Source organism: Lissotriton vulgaris, chromosome 4_1 (assembly GCF_964263255.1).
Source record: "Lissotriton vulgaris chromosome 4_1, aLisVul1.2, whole genome shotgun sequence".
Lineage (NCBI taxonomy): Eukaryota > Metazoa > Chordata > Amphibia > Caudata > Salamandridae > Lissotriton > Lissotriton vulgaris.
The window spans coordinates 1,134,021,609-1,134,041,063 of record NC_141691.1 but is presented as its reverse complement, the minus strand read 5'-3'; the positions used below and the strand labels follow the sequence as shown (position 1 = coordinate 1,134,041,063).

Here is a 19,455-nt window from a genome sequence, read left to right as displayed (position 1 = left end):
CTTACTAGAGTCTCTCTCTCTCCTTATCGCTCCTACGTTAGTGTTTTAGCTAACACAACACTAATTAGAGCGATTTTAATTTATAACGCTGGGCACAATGCAACATGTTTAGAGACACTTGGATTTTCGGTCTCTTGGATATTTATGCATGAGTAACCCTCGTTAAACATTGTGCATTTTTTTAAAAGACTTGCCGAGTTCGTAACGTGTCAAGTGTCTTTGCCTTCGTGTTCAGCATTCCACCAGTCTCTGCCAAGCGTCTTTGTCTTCGTGTTCAACATTCCGCCAGCCGCGCTTCTGTTTCTTCTGTTTAACAATCTTCTATGGATTCCGGCTTCTCACGCTTGAGACGTTCTCCCTAAGGTCAAGCGCGAGTCATCACGTCACATTAAGACGTCAACGGTCATGCTATTCCGCCATTTTGGTTACGGCGGACATCGCAAATAATAAGGTTTTGGAAGTACTTTCACCTCTTTTCAGCGGAGAACATTATTCCTACGAAATTGAAGAACTTAAAAGAGGAAACAAGTAACTTTAAAGCGGTTATACCGTTTTCATCATTTCTGAAGATTTCACTTCGTCTCATCATTTGTGCTTATTTTTCCGTGATAAGCACACGTTTTTGCGAATGTATGACGTTACAACGAATTCCGTTGCAACGCATGCCTTTACCACGCATGCGTTACAACGGAATTCGTTTTCCACGCTTAACCTTTACCTCGAATATTCCTTTACCACGCATACATTTACACCGTTTTTTGTTGTAAATGTATGCATGGTGAGGGCATACTCTTGATAAAGGTTAAAACTCTCCACTTACATTCCCCCAGCCTCACTCCTTATATTTACCCTTAACCCTTAATATATATATATGTATTTTTCTAAAATACCCCTTACCTTTTAACTCGCCTTCCCTCCATCTTCTCTGGTTACGTCGGTCGTACGTCGTTAAGAGGAAGCGGAAGTTACTTTCCCTTTCCTCCCTAACGACGTTGATTGCTTCAGCTTCGGTTTCGGCTTTTTCTTCGGCTCCTCAGGTTAGTTTTGTTTTTTGGGGGGGGAGACCCCCCCAGCCCCCCTTTTTATCCCAGACCTTTATTTTTTTTTTATGGGGGAGGCCCCCCAAACCCCCCTTCGTTTTCCTTTTCATTTACCACACATGCCTTTACTACGTATTTCGTAGTAAAGGTATGCGTGGTAAACCTTTTCGTTGTAACCACGCATGCGTTGTAGTGCATGCGTGGTAAATGATTTCGTGGAAACGGCTTCGTTGTAGAGGCCGTTTCCCCGTTTTTGCACATTATTTACTGTTTACTATATTGTACTAACTATGTTTTTGTTCATATACTCATTGACAATTTATTTTAGGTTTGATATTTGTGTATTTTGCACATACACAAGTGTTAAGTTATTCAAGCTTGAATTTTAATGAAAATATGTTGTCTGCTTCCTCTAATAACGTTATGCAACCTCCTGCATTCTTACCAGTTCCTAGTAAACCAGTAGTTCCTTGGCACAAGTGGTTTAGAATATTTGATAACTATCTAGAAGCTATTGATGCTACTGAGTACTCTGCTTCAAGAAAGAAGGCACTATTATTTAATCATTTAGGTAGTGCTGGCCAATATGTTTTTGACAACTTACCTGTAGTAGTAGCTCCTTCTGGTGACGAAACATGGAATGTTTACAAAGAAGCATTAGCTAGGTTAGGAAAGAATTATGTTGATGAACCTTCTGTTATGGTAGAAAGACATGTGTTTTTTAAAAGAAAACAAATGCAGGAGGAGTCAATAGAGGATTACCTTGCCGTTTTAAGAGTGTTTGCTTCTAAATGTCAGTTTGGGGATTACTTAAACACGGCATTAAGAGATCAGTTAGTATTCAACTGTTTCAATAAGAAAATTCAAGAGGGTATATTAACTTGTAAGAATTCATCTCTTGATGAGGAGATGGATATCGCTCGCAGTATTGAGAGGTCTGTAGTTTCTTCAAAAATCCTGACACAAGAAGTTTCCAGTAAATTCACTAATGGGGATTCATCTACTAGTATAAAAGGTAATGATACTACTGTTAGTGTTGTGTCTACTAAACCTAAAAATACCAATGTTAATGTAGATAATAAAGGGTTTTGTTTTAGGTGTGGTTCTAAATACCATATGGGTAACAATCATACCTGTCCAGCTCTTCGTAAAAGATGGATCACGTGCAAGAAGATTGGGCATTTTAATACTGTATGTAGAGCTGCCAAATATAAGAAAAAAATACATTCTCTTGAAATTGATGAGGATAAATTGTGTCAAGCTATGAATAATACGCTATCTACAATAGAGATTAATACCTTAAATATGTTATGGCAGATTCGGGTATGGGCCGGGGTGCCCGCCACCCCTTTCACCACCAATCCCAATGGGAGGAGACAGACACAGGTTTGAACTTTTGGAAGGCGGGGGGGCCTCACGACCCCCCCGGCCGTATTTATTAAAATATGAAACAAAATTTAAAACTTTAAATTAAAACGTTTCATGTATCCTGTACAAATTCAACTTCCATTACATTTGATGAAGACAGGTATTCAGGCTAACCTTAACAAATCTCTAATACAAAGATTTCCTAGCCGAGTCTAAGATCATGACAAATGCATTGCATACAAATTTGTACAGCCTAACATTAAGGGCCAACGGCAAGGTCTTAACCGGTGTCAGATCCCTATCACCAAATTCCCGCCCTCACGTGTGAGTGGCGCATGCGCAGAGGACTTTACCCTCGTAGCTAACTGTAACTTCCCTTGTCGTGGGGGCCCCCTTTCACTCGACGTCATCTTAAGGTCGTCCGAGTTCCCGTGCGGGGTATCCGTAAGAAGGACAGCGTGGACTCCCCCCCCCCCCCCCCCCCCCTTTCCCCGCACTCTCTTCCGCCGGAGCGGATATCCGGCCCCCGGGAAATTCTGGGGAGGGACATATAGCCGTCTCCCCCTGGGAGGGGCCTATGGCCGTCTCCCCCTGGGCGACCCATCCGTAGTGGGTGCCGCCCCCCGTGGGAGCGGCCAATGGCCGCCTCCCCCTGGGCGCTCCCATCCATAATGGGTGCCGCCCCCCCTAGGGACCTTGAAATCACTGCTCACCGATCATGACCTTACCGCCCGACCGAAGACTAAATAAAAACGACAGTTAGTTACCTACTAGGGAGAAAAAACCTATGCTTACTATTGTAGTACAGCTCGATATATATCAACCGACTTTAACATTGCTACAAAGAAAAAAGGTCCTATAGCACTGAACGTTCTTTATTGCATATATTCCTTAACATTTCTACAAAGGAAAAAAGGCCTATAAGCAAATATCCAGTTACATACATACTCTTGTCATTGACTGAAGATTGAAAGCAACGATTGCCACAAGACATGTTTTATTACAATCCAATTGCAACATAGAACTTTATTAATCTCCAAATTCTTGCAACAGGGGCTGGTGGGTGGTTCAAAAACTGCAGCTTGTTCCCTTGAGGGCTCACGAGCGACGAGTGGTGCAGCCTTCAGAGCGCAGGAACAAGAGGACGCTTCCCTGGATTCCCGCGCCTTTTATCCAGCAGCGAGAAGGCGGGGCCGCGACCCCATCCCGCCCATCGGTGCTTGGACTTCCGGGCGGGTGTTTAGGACAGCCTTCTTTAGGCAGCGGGGGCGTGCTCCGACTACGCCGCTATGGGCATACCGGCCGGGACACGCCCCCCGCCCGCAACGGCTTCCCGGGGGATCGGGGCACCCATCCATACGTTCGGGGTGACCGAGTGGTCTCCCCTTTCCATTCTCCAATCACCATCTTGGATCTCAGAACCTTTGAAAAATTTTGGAGTAATGTTTTACTTAAGCCTACCAACGTGAATCCAAAGGCATTTGGTGAATTCGATATCACCATGTGTGGCTATTTTTCAGATTCTGTCAATTTCAAAGGGAGACAAATCTACACTAAAGTATATGTGGCTGTTATAGGTCGTGACATATTGGGTTGGCAAGCTCAAGCAAAATTGGGAATTATGCTGAAACCCGGGCATGCAGATCCTGTTGTTTTGGGCGAGTTTCCAATTCTCTCCATTTCAGATAAGGTTCCAATAACATTTGATAATCCAATAACATCTGATAACCCTATTTTTACGAAGTTACTATTCAAATATTCTTCAGTTTTCTCTGATAAGGTGGGTTTAGTCAATTGTTTTGAACATAGTATTGTTCTTAAGGATAATGCTGTTCCAATTATCCCGAAATGTAGACCTATTCCGTTATCTGCTCGTGATGATTTAAAACAAATGCTTTCAGACTTATGTTCTCAAGACATCATAACCCCTGTGGAATCATCCGATTGGGTTTCGGCTAGTGTCGTAGCACGGAAGAGTTCTGGAGAGATTCGTCTCTGTCCTGATTTAAGGGCACTCAACCGTAATATTGTTATTGATTGCCACCCTTTGCCAAGAATTCAGGAATTGCTGGCGAATTTAGGTGGTAGCAGATATTTTATGACTATAGACTTGAAATCTGCTTATCATCAGATTCCTCTGGCAAAAGATTCTCAACGCTTAACTACTTTTGTCACTCCGTTTGGAGTTTATATGTACAAACGCTTGCCGTTCAGACTTGCTTCCGCGGCCAGTGTGTTCCAACGGCTTATGGATCAATTGTTTTCAAGTATTGATGGCATACAAGCATTTCAGGATGATATTTTGATTCATTCTGTCTCCTTGGAATCTCATTACAATCTTCTTGAACGTGTGTTGCAAAAGCTTGAGAGTGTTGGCATGACTGTAAATAAGAAAAAATGTAAATTTATTACTCAAGATGTTGATTATTTGGGTCACAATATTTCGGTTGATGGCATAAAACCTAAGCTTTCTTTGATCAATGCTATAAAAGATGCACCTAGGCCTCAAGATAAGGATGCCTTGAGGGCATTTTTGGGACGTAGTGAGTATTATGCTCGTTTTGTGCAGAGTTATGCATTAATTGTACAACCCCTCCGAGATTTACTTAAAAAGAACGCTAAATATATTTGGTCAACAGATACATAGGAAGCATTTATTGATGTTAAAAAGTTAATTCTGGATGCACCAGCGATAAGAGCATTTTCTCATGGACAACCTACTATTGTCACAGTAGACGCTAGCTCAAAAGGCTTGGGGCTGTGTTGAGCCAAATGATTGATGGTCAGGAATATACTATAGCCTTTGCTTCTAGAGTTTTAAATAGTGCTGAGTCTAACTATAGCACAATAGGAAGAGAGGCTTTAGCCTGTTGTTGGGCTGTTGAAAGGTTCCGCATGTACATTTGGGGTTCTAGGTTTCAACTATTCACCGATCATAAGCCTTTGATTTATATGCTAGGGGATAGCTTTTCTAATAGGGCTTCCTCTAGGTTAGTCCGACTGTTGGCTAGGTTACAAGAATATAATTTTGACATTAAATATATTCCTGGTGAAAAGAATGTCAGGGCGGACTGTTTGTCTATTATTCCTTTGGAGGTAACTGATTCAATGTCTGATGTGAAAGGTAATGATTTTGGTCTAGTTTTTACTATTGCTGATTTGACAGAGTGTAGTAAACTTTCGGAAGATGACTGGTTGGCTGCTGATAACAATGATCTTTGTCTTCACAGGGTTAAAACGTTTTTGGTGCAAGGATGGCCCTGTGATAGAAGTTTCTCAATGCAAGATAGATGTTTTGCTCAGGTAGCTGCAGATTTGCCTATTGTGGATAATGTTTTAGTAAGGGAAGACAAAGTAGTTCCTCCTGAGGGCATTCGATCAAAGATCATTTCACTTGCTCATGAGGGTCATTTAGGAACTTCAAAGCACTGTCAGATAAATTAAGGGTACGTATTTGTGGCCTGGCATTGATGGACAGGTTAAGGATTTTGTTAATAAATGTTTGTGTTCTGATAAGCATTGGCGTTTATCTACTTCACCTTTATGTCCTGTTGATTGGCCTTCTAGTCCTTGGCAAAAGTTGGGACTGGATTTTTCGGGTCATTTTAATTTGCTCAGTTCTGAGAATAGATATTTGATTGTAGTCATTGATTACTTTTCTAAATGGCTTTATTTCTCATTTGTTAGAAGGCCTGATTCTAGTTCTGTGGTCACTTTTCTGCAACGCTTGTTTATGATAGAAGGTTTTCCTGTTGAAATTGTGACGGACAATGGGTCTCACTTTGTTTCCAGTGAGTTTGAACATTTCTTGGGTGATGCTTCTATTAAACATGTGTTGGTACCTTTATACAGTCCTTCTTCGAATGGTTTGGTGGAAAGAGCTAACCGGTTGGTATTCACTGCTGTTTCTAATAATTTGGATGTTTGCAAGTATCTTTGTCAAAAAGTTTGGAGTTACAACCCCACTCTGCATTCTACCACGGATGTCTCTCCTTATTTATTGCTCAGGGGGAGGAACCTGTTTCTTCTCTTAATCCTGCTTGGTTGAAAAGTAAAATGGGAAATGAAAGTCCTATTGTGGATTTACACAAATTTCATCTAAGGATTTCACTTCCTACACTCAAGCATTGCCGCAATTCTTTCCTCCAATTTTACAAGCATGCGGTCTTCAGGTTCTTTCACAGCCTGACTTGGAGGGGCCTGTGCACAATTGCCCGGTGAGCTAAGAGAGCTTGCTGTTGTTAAAATTGGAAAACTACTTTTTTTAACCTCGGGCCACCCCTCTCGTTTTTGCCATTTTATTAGCCTGTAGTGTGGCTAGAGGCAGAGTGCCTGCTTTCCCTTTTTTAGATATAGCGACTCCATCCCTTTCCCTCTCCTGCACTGAGTGTTGCTTTCGTGTGTGAATCTGTCTGGGGGGGGGGTGGGGGGTGGGGGGGTGGGGGGATTGGAGAGTTAGGAACATTAACTGCAGCCGATGAGACTTCAGCTTGAATTTGTGGTGACCTCGGGGGATCTTGCGATATACAGTCCGGGGTTAAATCAATGGATGGCTGAGGGTCAACTAAGGGATCTTCAATCAGAGCAAATCGAGGTTCCAATGAAAGTCTCCTTTGGGTGAACTGTATTTCATGGTTAAGAACAGACTCAGCCCGCTGGAGAAATGCATCTAATGTGCCCACCACCTCAGGACCCCCTGTCCCCTTGCGACTAACTTTGCTCATAATGGATAATACTGAATGAATTAGACAATCAAATATGCACATAAAAAAATTAAATTAAAAATATACAATGAATAAAAAGTCCAATATAACTGTTACAGTTCTCACTAACCAAGTCCTTGACGACTCTGGTTCACCTATGAAAGGAAGGTGGCCCTGCCCTGCCTCCTTCTGGCTTCGACTGTTCGTTTTTTAAGCGCCTCCTGGCGCTTAAAAAACGACACTTTGGCCTGGCGACACGCAGGGGATGCTGGGAATCGAAGTTCTTGCCCCCGGTGTATGGCGCAGGAACTCAATCTGGCAGTGCGGCGTTGCAGTCACCTGGACTATTTAGGACTATGAGCTCCTGTGGCAATATCCTTAGAGAAGCAGGCAGACAAGAATAGCAGGTAAGTCAAATGGAAAGGTAAAAAAACACCAAGTTAGCGTGGAAAAACTCTCTCCCTGAGAGCTTGCGCAATGTTCTGAAACGAGGCAAAAGTAGGCTGGTGGGTGTGATATGTCTCACACTTGCAGGCACAACGATGAAGGAGCTCAGCAGCGCCGGGTTCCAGGGCAGTGCCGAGAACACTCACTACGAGGTAGAGGCGCTGCTCCTCCTCCTCTAGAGGGAGAAACCGGGTACAAGGATTGCTGCTGTCAAGTGTGCGTAATAAGGAAGCAATCCCCGTGAACACACTTCAGTAATCAAAATCTTAAAAAAGCATGGGTTCCCTAGGCGCCTTAGCGGGACTACGGGTGACTCGAAGTGAGTTGGAGCACCCTGTTCCTAACGCACACGCTAGGACCCCCAGGTGGTTCCGGGAAGGTCTTACCACATAGGTGCGCTGGCAGACAAACAAGGAAGGCAGGCAGCTGCCCAGTATCAGTGGGCAAAAGAACGGTCAGTCCCTACCTTATTCAACGTTTCGACTCTGCAACCAATGAGAGCTTATCATAGAAGCCTAGGAGAAGCACTAGCTTAGGAGAGAGGCGGGCTCAAAGCAGAAACCTGGGAGAAATCTATTTACTGCATATATCATTCTATTAAAAATGAAGGACTTGTTGAAAAATATGCAAACCTTTCCCGAGAAGAGGGGAAATTCTATACAGTATTTCTTTATTGATGTATAGTCCAATATCAACAAATAAGGGAAGACCATGTTCGATAATCTGTCACAGTACACTTTGTTCCAAAAATTGCTGTAACAATAATCTTGAATGAGCAAACAAAACGTGCACATGGGAGTTTATAATAGGCCAAGTATCCCTCTTCCATGCTCTTAGGGCTTCCTCATGTTTCCTAAAACCCACATTTCTGCAAAGTGGACAAATACATTTCTTTCTATTCTTATCATATGCTGTGCAGGAAAACAGAATATGTGCAATATTTTCTTGATGGCCTAAAGTGCAGGTTTCGTTACCAGACTCTGCACCAGCCTTCCACTTGGAGGTGTGTGCCCTAATTTGGAAAATTTCAAAGCGAACATTAATATATAACAATTTTGGCAAATGAGGTTGGTTTACATCTGAGAAATCCTCAACAGCAGGATTGGGCTTGATGGTAATAAATGGTGTGGTCAGTCACCCTCTGTTTGGGTTGCTGTAGTGAGCATTTACAAGATACTCCCAGTATATTAATTTTAAATGTTTTTGGTAGCTACTCGATAATGATTGTGGCTCGCTCCAATATAAAGATAAGCCAGGTTTGACAAGCCATATCTTAACATACCCCTGCGGGGTGAAGGTTAGGGGTTTATCTAATTCCAAAATTTCTCTGAGACCTTCTCTATAGTGCCCCAATTCCTGCAATGTCCACACACTTATCCAGTAGAGAATTTAATGCTTAAATCATAATACATGGGTATTAATGGTTTTTCCCCCTGGTAGGCTTGAGGCCCACTATAACCCCCTGTTTTCACCAGTGTCATGCAATTTTACATTGTCTCAGCCCCATTACACCGCCCCATATAATGCTGCTGCCTGAGCCATATAGTTATAGACCTCAAGTGCTGGTTTTATTGCCATAGTGGATGACTTGTATTTATTCAAAATTGATCTTGAGCTCTGCATGAGCACCATCTTTACATCTTGCCACCAGTAGTGTTGTGCAGGGGGAAAGGGTGTATCCGGACTGTATGCAAGCGCAGGAAATCTGTGGTGGTCGATCTGAGAATCAAGAGGAGCTTCAGGTCCTTTATTGGGGTCAGAGTGGGGCTCCTTGAAGAGCTGTATTTCCAGCTCCTTTACGAAATGTGCAAGCACTGACACCAGCGGGAGCTATAGGATGTTGTTCCATAGCTTTGTTGCATAACTTGACAAGGCTTTTAGACTGGCCTTTTGCTTTTTTTCGCTTTTTGACTCCCAGCTTGATGGTGTCAGCCTTCTGTAATGGTGAGTTTGACAACCTGGAAGGTTGTACGTTTGGTTGTTACTGCCCTGTAAATGATGCTGCAGGTTTTGGAGATGTTGCAGGGTGGTAGGGGTTGCTGGGCAGTTCTAGCCGGGTCAGTGCGTCAGGTCTCATTTCAGTAGGCCTATAACGGTGCAGTACAAAAGGGGGTGGTGATGGACGGAGCATCTGAATCAATCAAACACTCACACCCAGTCAAAAGATCTTAACCTCTTCGCCGCTAATGACAAGGGTAACTCGTCATGGACTTTCCATTGATTTCAATGGAAATTACATAAAAGAAGTAAAATAGCCTTAGCAGTAAAGGGGTTAAAAGAACGGTGATGGACTAAACCCAGATCTTTTGACTGGGTGTGAGTGTTTGATTGATTCATTTTATTTATTTTATTTATTTATTTTTTTATTTTTTTTTAAAAAAAATCCTTTAAGGAGCACATGGTGGCAGGAGACAGCAAGAAATAGAATTATACATACATAAAAAAATTATACAATACAATAAAGTAAGTTTTAGTTAGACAGCCAGTTCTCAAATGGTGCCCAATTCTTTGAAGCAATCAAACGCCTTCTGCTCCCTTTCAACGCCTGAATCGATGTCTCCAATTTAAACCATGCGAGCTTCCTAGCCTTCCAATGACAGAAAATAGGCGGTTCAGCACTAAGCCACTGTGATGTAATACAAAGTCTTATCATGGCCATTGCAATAAACAGAAAAGCTTGAGTGTATCTTGTTCTTTCAGAGGCCATTGAATGTTCATAGCCAATTATTATCAACTCCGCTGAGATCTTGACAGGGGTTTCAATTAACTGATTAATAAAAGCTTCAGTTTCACTTATAAAAGAACGTAACTCAGGGCAGGCATAAAACATGTGAATAGAATCGGCAGAGAAAAATTTACATCTTGCACAAGAAGATCCTTTAGCCCCTCTGACAACTCCCCAGCTAACTAGTTTGGCAGGAGTGTGGTAGAGATTAAACATTGACATATAACTTTGAGTACGGAGCGTACCTGAAACCAACACAGAGCTAGCTAATTCCAGCGGAGATTTTAGATCTACAGAAGAGACACCAAATTTACCCGCCCACTTGTTATTCTGAGCCTCTAGGTCATCTGGGAGTTGAGATAGAAGGCATTGATACAAGGCCCCTACTCTAGACTTTCTGCGTATTAATTCAACAATAGTAATCTTATGGAACATGTTGGGGTTTCTTGAAAGATTCTTATCGAGGAAACTTCTAAGCTGTAGATATTTAAAGAAATTATTAGATTGTAAATGAAACTTCCCCTTCAAGTAAGAAAATGAAGCCATCTGCCCTAGCTGGGCTAGATCCCCAATTTCCTTCAGGCCAACAGAACTCCATTGAATAATCACACCCTCTTGAAATATTGAAGGTAATAATCCTGAAGCATCAAATGGAGTATAATAATTATATTTTGAAATAAAATGGCGGCGAATTCTTTGCCAGACCGAGAATAGGGCCCAACAAACCTTAAATTTTGTTTTTTTAAAATAGCTTGGTTCGAGAATCCGAGTTAAAACTCCTTTGGTAGCGTCACCGAGCGATATTGCATATATTGATGGAGACATATGCAAAGGAAGGTCAGTTGAATCGCCTAACAAAGAGACGCCAAAATGTTGCAACAAAGCGGCCCAATAATAATATGTCAGATTCGGAACTGTCCAACCGCCACAGTCACGCGGTAGACAAGTCCACTTTGCCGCCCTTCTTGGTTTGCGATAACCCCATAGAAATCGCTGACATATCCTTTCTGCTCTTATTAATGTTGCTTTAGGGATTAAGAGTGGGATGGATCTGAAAAGATATACGAATTTCGGGAGGACAAACCTCTTTAAGATATTACAACGACCAAATAAAGAGAGATGTAGATGGTCCAATCTCTCTAACTTGGTGTGAAGTGAATCACTTATGGGGGAGTAGTTCAAATCAGGGATCTGATCTACATCAGCCGAGATTTGAACACCTAAATATGTAGCCTCTGAAACTATAGGAACCTGTGAAAGGGGCATAGCTGTAGATTGAACAATTTGCGTATTTGCGACTTTTAGCTTATAGCCAGAAATAGCGCCGAATCGCCCTGCAAGAATCTCTTAATGCAGTAAACGATACAGCGATATTATCAGTTAATACAACAATATCATCCGCATATGCCAATGCCTTATACTCAATTCCCTGAACCCTAACAGGAGAAATGGTCTGGGACTTTTCAATCATACTAAGGAAGGGGTCAATAAACAAAGCAAAAAGAAGGGGAGAACAGGGACAACCTTGTCTGATCCCCCTGCTGATGAAAAAATAATCTGATTAATTCCCTGAAATACGGATTGCAGCAGATGGAGCTAGATATAAAGCTTGGAGGGCCTGGATAAAATTCACAGAGAATCCCTTCCAGCGTAAAACACCCCACAGGTACCCCCAGGAGACCCTGTCGAACGCCTTTTCGGCGTCCAACAGGATCACCCCAAGAGGAGAGCTTGTGGCTTTAGCAATAAAGACGCCGGATATGATCAGTTGTGTCCCTGCTGGGAATAAACCCGTGTTGACGAGGCGAGACCAGAGGAACAATAATTTGAGCTAATCTAAAAGCTAAAATCCTCGAATAAATTTTACTATCGGTGTTGATAAGAGCTATTGGCCGATAAGATGCGGGGTTCAGATCATCCTTGCCTTTTTTCCTAAAGAGGACGATTATCGTCCGTCGCCACGAGTCTGGCACAATCCCAACTTGCGCCAACCTAAAAATATCTAGAATTACCTGCTTGAAAACTGATGAAAAGGTCTTATAAAACTCTAAATAAATAAGATCAGGACCGGCTGCTTTGCCATTAGAGAGAGATTTTATAGCAATTTCAACTTCCTCCCAGCTGATAGGTGCAGACAAGACTTTGTTTTGCTCTGCTGTAACCTTCAGAGTATCCAGAGGATGAAAAAATTGATCCATAATAGTCTGTTGTTGCAGGGCAGTAATAGGATCTTCTGTATATAAACTCGAATAAAAATGAACAAAAACGTTCAAGACACCCCTAGGAGTTTCCTGAATGCTATCAAACTGGTCCATGACTCGGACAATCCGATTAGCCATTGCTCTTTGCTGAAGTCTCTTTGCTAGGACCTTGCCTGAGTTTTCCCCAAACTCATACATTGAAGTTCGAAATTGCAAGTATTTGACTGCAATATCTTTATACAGTGGTTCTAAAAGATTGGACTTTGCTATTGCAACCAATTTCTGGCTACTAGCCACATCTTGACCCACCTGGATCTTAGTGCTTAAATCAAGTTCTGCTTGTTGGAGTGCTTCTATTCTATTTTTAGTTTCCTGCTGCCCTTGTTTCCAACGATGAGAGGCGAATCTTTTAGTTTCTCCACGCAAGGCAGCTTTAAATGTGTCCCAAACAACGGAAACAGAACCTGTGCCACTATTAATATTAAAAGATTCTACAATCCAGGCAGTCATCTGTTCCTGATATTGCTCGTCTAGGAGCAGTTTCCTTTCAAAAGTCCATGATCTTATCTGTTTAATAGGAAGATCCCATAAGAGATTGACAATTATGGGGTTGTGATCAGATATGGTCCTAGGAGTGACTTCAATCTTAGCAGATCCAACCCCTTGATCAGACAAAAAGACATAATCAAGACGCACCATTTTATTATGAGGAGTTGAATAAAACGTGTAGCCGTCCTTATTTTGATGATGATGATGCCATACATCGATCAAGCCATGTTCAACTAGAAGAGTCTGAAGGGCCTTAAAAACTTGGGGCTTCCGCCCTACATAGTCATGGTACGTTAATATATTAATTTGACTAGAAATATTGATATTGAAATCACCGCAAAACAGCAGTGGATGAGGCCATCCAGCTAATTCCACATTTACATTCCTGAACACTTGGGGGTCATCAAGGTTAGGAGCATAAATCGAACATATGGACAAAGGACAATTATTTACCACTAGTTCGAGAATGACCCATCTTCCACCATTGTCTTCTTTAACTCTTTTGACCCTCCCAACCCCAGTCTTTAGCAAAATAGCAATACCCCAAATTGTGGATGTTTGGCGAGTGCAAGCAACTAAATCATACCCAGGGAATCTCAAAAATCCTCGACTACTCCAGGGAATATGGGTTTCCTGCAGGCAGATTAAGTCTACCTGCATAATTTGAAGCATTATATGGAAGATCCTAAGTTTTTTAGGGTCATTCAGTCCACAAATATTCCAAGTCGCACAGCTGAGCCTATCCCCCCCCCCATTAAGAATTATCGAAAGCATACAGCCCTGAAAAACCACTTTACTAATCAGGCAAAGATTTAATTCTCTAAGAGTAACTTTAGACAATATGAAAGTTGACACCGTATGGAGCAAATTTTGAACAATCAAACCATTTCCTGCAATAAAGAACCTGTCTCCTGACCACCACCCACCACCAACACCCCCCCCATCACCCCCAGTGGACCCTCCCACCCACCCCCTCCCCCCCCATGTGGAGCAACAGGACCTTGGTCCTTATGATGGTTAAGTTGGCGTGCACCCTCGCTCCGCTGTGTCCATTGTCCCCCCTGTCTAGGCATTGGGGATGACCCTGCCATCAACAATGAAATACTAAGATAGAGTATAGAACAATCGGGTCATCTTAAGACTATACACATTCCAAGAAAAAAATTGTTGCTGTCCGGATTGCCCGAAAAACATAAGCAATTTAAACTAAATAGAGTCCAGGAACTCCTTAGCAGGTATCTCAGAAAGAAAGTACTTTGTTTGGCCCCTGAAGATGACTTTTAACTTTGCGGGGAAGAGCAAAAATACCTGGACACCCTTAGCCTGAAATAAAGATATCAGCTGGCGAAGATGCCAGCGACGATCAACTGTTTCTGAGCAAAAGTCAGGCCGAACAAAGAATTGACAGTTCTTAGCCATCCGCTTCTTATTTGGTCTGGCTAAATCAAATATTCTTTCACGAGCAAGAAAATTGTTGAAGGAGACGAGGATGGCACGAGGATAGGCATTATTACTGCTAGCTGAGGACTGCTTTTTATGAAATGGAAACCTATGTGCCCATTGTATTTCAAGGTTCCAGTCCCATTGCGTGACCTCTGGGAAGGCCTCAGTGAAAAGGTCAACTATAAACTGCCTAACATCATCGCCTTCTTTATTTTCATCAATTCCTAAAATTCGCAAGTTGTTCCTTCTTGCTCGATTCTCTAAATCGGAGAGTTTCCAAAGAATATCCTTACGTTGTTCTTTAATCTCCGTTGCAAGATCTTTCTGATCTGCTGCCGCATCCTCTAAAGCCGAGATCCGCTCCTCAGCTTCGGCAACCCTTGCAGAAGTGTCAGCGCATGTTTTAATGACTCGTCGAAGAAAATTTTGCATTTTGCGACAAGCAACTTGTGTGCGCATATTCTCCTGCCTTGTTGCCTCCCTGTGCATGATGATAGTTTGATAAATAGTTGCAAGGGACACGTCTTCAATGGCTTCTGTTGCAGCGCCCTGAGAGTGACCAGCTATTACTCGATTATTTATTGCAGACTCTTCTGAAGTATTATACGCGCTCGGGTCAGCAATTGATGGCAATGATTTAGCGCCAGGGGCCTTACGAACTGTGTCGGTGACACCAGCTGCATTTAAATCCTTCGCTGCCTCACTAAGACGCCAATCACCATCATCACTATCATAATCAGACCATTGAAGCTCGGCATCCTCATCCTCTTCCTCCCCCGATAATGAATGATCTGACACTGAGTAAAATTTATCAGTCGCCTCACTGATCTCCGAGCCCCTTGTGTCTAAGGAATGCTCTGCCGGAAGCGCCAGAACGGGGATGATTTGATTAACAGATTGGACTACATTTCCCAGAGTGCTTTGGGGGCTAGAGCATGAAGAGCTGGCATGACCTGGATTTAGCATCTGCTCTGTTAAATCCTCCGAATGACTATTAGGATCAGGGAACTCAGTGCTTTGTAACGCATTGTTGACAATGGATTGTACAGCTGCATGAGAAATTACAATGTCATTCTGTGATGCAGCGTCAGTGGCAGTCCTATCTAGCTCAAGAGCGGTAGTTGGTTGTTGCACTGCAACCGTGTGCACCACCAAGTAACCTTTGCCCGATCCCCCTCCTTACCAGCAGAGTCTTTCGTGCCTTTTGATCCTTTCAGGGCAAGCTGCGTCTTTTCAGTGCCTGCCGGGGCGCTTTGTAAGGCCGCTGCTTTATCTTTTGATCCAAGTCGATCAAAAAGCTCCGGTACCGTTTGCCCCTTCTTTGGCGCTGTGCCGGTGAATGGAGAAGACTAATTCTCAGCAGCCGCCAACCGACCTTTCTCACTTAAAGCTGCAGAGCCGGTAACCTTAGATTCGGCTTCTTGATTACTTCGTATGGAACCGCGGGACTTCAAAGCAGCAGCTGCCACCTTCGTTAAGACTTTCGGAGGCATATTGCAGAATGGGGTCAAGGTCGGGGCCAAAGAATCACAGCGCAAGCAGCAACTACTCCCGTGAGTTCGGAGTTCAACCTGGGACACCGACCCAGGTGTGCGGAGGCCGGAATGATGAACTGCCCGCCAAATCCAGAACAGCTTCACAGCAAGTCCTGATCTCACAGAGTCCAAACGTGAGGTAAGCGCCATAAGAAAAAAGCTCTGTATTGAGAAAAGCACTTTTAGCAGGAAGGATACTCTGTAGAAAATCGCAGGACAGAAACAGGGAAAATCAGCCAGGGGGGCAGCCACGGACCAGAGGAGCTGAACACCAGCTTACTCGGCCGAGGTCACGGCCGCCATCTTGCTCCTCTAAAGAACGGTGATGGACTAAACCCAGATCTTTTGACTGGGTGTGAGTGTTTGACTGATTCAGATGCTCCGTCCATCACCACCCCCTTTTGTACTGCTTTCGACCTCCATATGTATGGCAGGGTATGCTCAGACGTGAGTCCCTTGCTTACTTTGCCACTGGATTCAAGCAAGCCGGGCTGAAGACAGCTGGAATGCCAGAAACCGGTCCTCGGAAGCTTGTTTCCGGTCCAGGGAAGATATGGCTTGGCAGTTCGGGCTGGACTGTTCCCATGAGGCACAGGGTCAGACTGATTTGCATATAGCCATGTCTGAACTGGGGTGGCAGAGTGGGCTAAAGAACAGTGATGGACTAAACCCAGATCTTTTGACTGGGTGTGAGTGTTTGATTGATTCAGATGCTCCGTCCATCACCACCCCCTTTTGTACTGCTTTTGGCCGCCATAAGTGTGGCAGGGTATGCTCAGACGTGAGTCCCTTGCTCACTTTGCCACTGGATTCAAGCAAGCCGGGCTGAAGACGGCTGGAATGCCAGAAACCGGTCCTCGGAAGCTTGTTTCCGGTCCAGGGAAGATATGGCTTGGCAGTTCGGGCTGGACTGTTCCCATGAGGCACAGTGTCAGACTGATTTGCATATACCCATGTCTGAACTGGGGTGGCAGAGTGGGCTAAAGAACGGTGATGGACTAAACCCAGATCTTTTGACTGGGTGTGAGTGTTTGATTGATTCAGATGCTCCGTCAATCACCACCCCCTTTTGTACTATAATGGTGCAGGACCCAATCTGTGGAGCCAGCTATGTATAAGGGATTGGACAATTCAGATGGGAGAGTACCAAATGTTGGAATGCTTGTTTCTAATAAGAATTTGTCATGGGATCTGGTTGATTCACTTCTGTGTCCCTCATTTAGAGTAGCATGGGAAGTGTGAATGTGTAGTAATGAGATTACACAGTTTTGTTTTTTTAAAGGAAAGTGGTATTACAAATGGTAGAGCTTAACTTTACTGTAAGAAAAATCAATGCCTGCCAGCAAAACATTCACAGCTTTAAACGGAAAAGCACAATTTCTACATTGGAATCCCTCTTTTAAAGCTAAATTGCAGTAATGTCACAATGATGTGCTTTAACAATTAGTGATATTACTGAAAAACCTGATAAACAGGAAATGAAACAATATGTGCATAAGACGCTCCATAGCCAACCTATCTGTGTGCCTTAGCTAAAAAGTAAGGGTTTTTAACAACTCTGAGTGGGATTTCGTTGTTTTGATTTCTGGATATGGCCGGAACCATTTTTTTCTAGAGGGTATTATGCTAAACAGAATTGGTTATAGGCTCATCATTGAAACGTGAAAGTAATGAAAAATTTACTATTTGCTATTTTATGAAGCGTCTAAATCCCAAATCCTCTAAACAAAACGATTTTCCATATTTTTTTCTCAGTATTTCCTTTGGTACCTCTGCTTACTGCCACCGATCATGCCAACTCTTAAGATGTCATGCCGTCAGGGGATTTACCTCCTTGCACTTTGGTTCACTGGACAGGTAAGTGCTTCCTAAGGGCCGTTTTTGGCAGTGAACATTTTAATGTATTGACCTGTTCTCTAACAAATTGAGTTGGCAGTCTGAAAAGAAGAGAAAACAAGGTTCGTGGAGAAGCTCTTCTTTATTCATCTAGATGCATGGCTCTCTCAGCAGCAACTGCCGACCTCTCAAAAGAATACATTCTATGCCAGAACATGGAATACACAGAGATGTCCCGCGCGAGTTGGCACGCGGGGCATTTACTAAAGATAACATCTTTACACATCTCTCTTCCTACAATACAAACAAAGAAATTCAACATTCCCTAAGAAAAAGTACTAAATCACCCAAAACATTCCCTTCCCCCCCACCAATAACTAAAATAATAAACAAAAACAAAATAAAAAAAAACTCCAAGCAGAATGTACAAATTAAGTGACAATTCAAGATACAATAAAATCACGATACTTAGTAGGCACAGATTTTATTCTTGACGACCTCCGCAGAAAGTCAGAACTGCTACCAGCAGAAGCTGTGGAAGTGATTGAATTCCTATTACCAGGGGAATCAAAGGGATTCAAACCAAATTTGTTCCTCACAAAATCAACCTTACATTTGGGAACAATTGAAATGCAAGACTTGTTCCACATGTTACCATTATGAAGCACTACAACCTGATCTTTCACCTCCTTGACCTGCACAGGAGGAGAGAACTTAGCTTGCCCTTTGCGTATAAGCACCAGTTTTTTAATTCTAACCCAATCACCCTGGCAAACTGGAGATGTTCTAATTCCATTCCGTGCATATTTTGCCTGAGCAGCACTCCTAATATCCGCTACTCTCCGAATCTTGGTGACATCAATGTCTTTTCTCAACATCCAATCTTTATTAAGTATATAACCTGCAACCCTTCCTCTGAGTAAGGTGAAAGGTGACACGCCGATGCTAACATGAGGAGTGACCCGCATAGCCCACAACATGTCAGAAATCACTTGTCTCCAATGAAGGCCATTTATAGCAGCCAACTGTAACTGATCCTTGATAACACAATTCAGGCGTTCAACCAAACCATTGCTACATGGATGGTATAAGGAAGTGAGACATGTTTAATACCATGCCTTTTAAAATAACTCTCCATTTCGCCGGAAACCAATTGAGTACCATTGTCCGATACCAATTCTTCTGGGAAACCCTCCCGCAGATAACCTTCAGTAAAAAAATTGATAATAGTAGCAGAATTGATACCTTCCACAAACTTAATCTCGGGCCATTTTGACATGTAGTCAATCAAGACTAATGTATATTTAGGGGTATTGCCCAAATCATTGAACGGACCAGCCACATCAAATGCTAACTTGTTCCAAGGTATTTCCTTTACAGAAATGGGAATGATAGCAGAGGGACAAGTAACTTGAGTTTTGTCGCTAAGGACACATGCCCGACAATCCCAAACACAGTGCTCAATGGGCCAGATCAACACCCGGCCACCAAAAATCATCACGTACCCTACGTTTCATGGCACGAATGCCTAAATGCCCCACATGAGCCAAGTCAAGAACATATTTGCAAAGAGATGTTGGGACAACTAGAAGCGTAAATTCCATCAAC

At 42.9% G+C, this 19,455-nt stretch overlaps 1 protein-coding gene across 1 annotated transcript in view; it reads left to right on the top strand.

Moving 5' to 3' along the window:
* The window catches only part of PIGM (phosphatidylinositol glycan anchor biosynthesis class M), a 155,551-nt gene that overhangs the window by 120,455 nt on the left and 15,641 nt on the right, over positions 1–19,455 (top strand). The window contains exon 6 of the mRNA XM_086965378.1: positions 17,767–17,868. Coding sequence (XP_086821504.1) covers positions 17,767–17,868 — 102 coding nt within the window. The remainder of the gene's footprint in view (positions 1–17,766; positions 17,869–19,455) is intronic.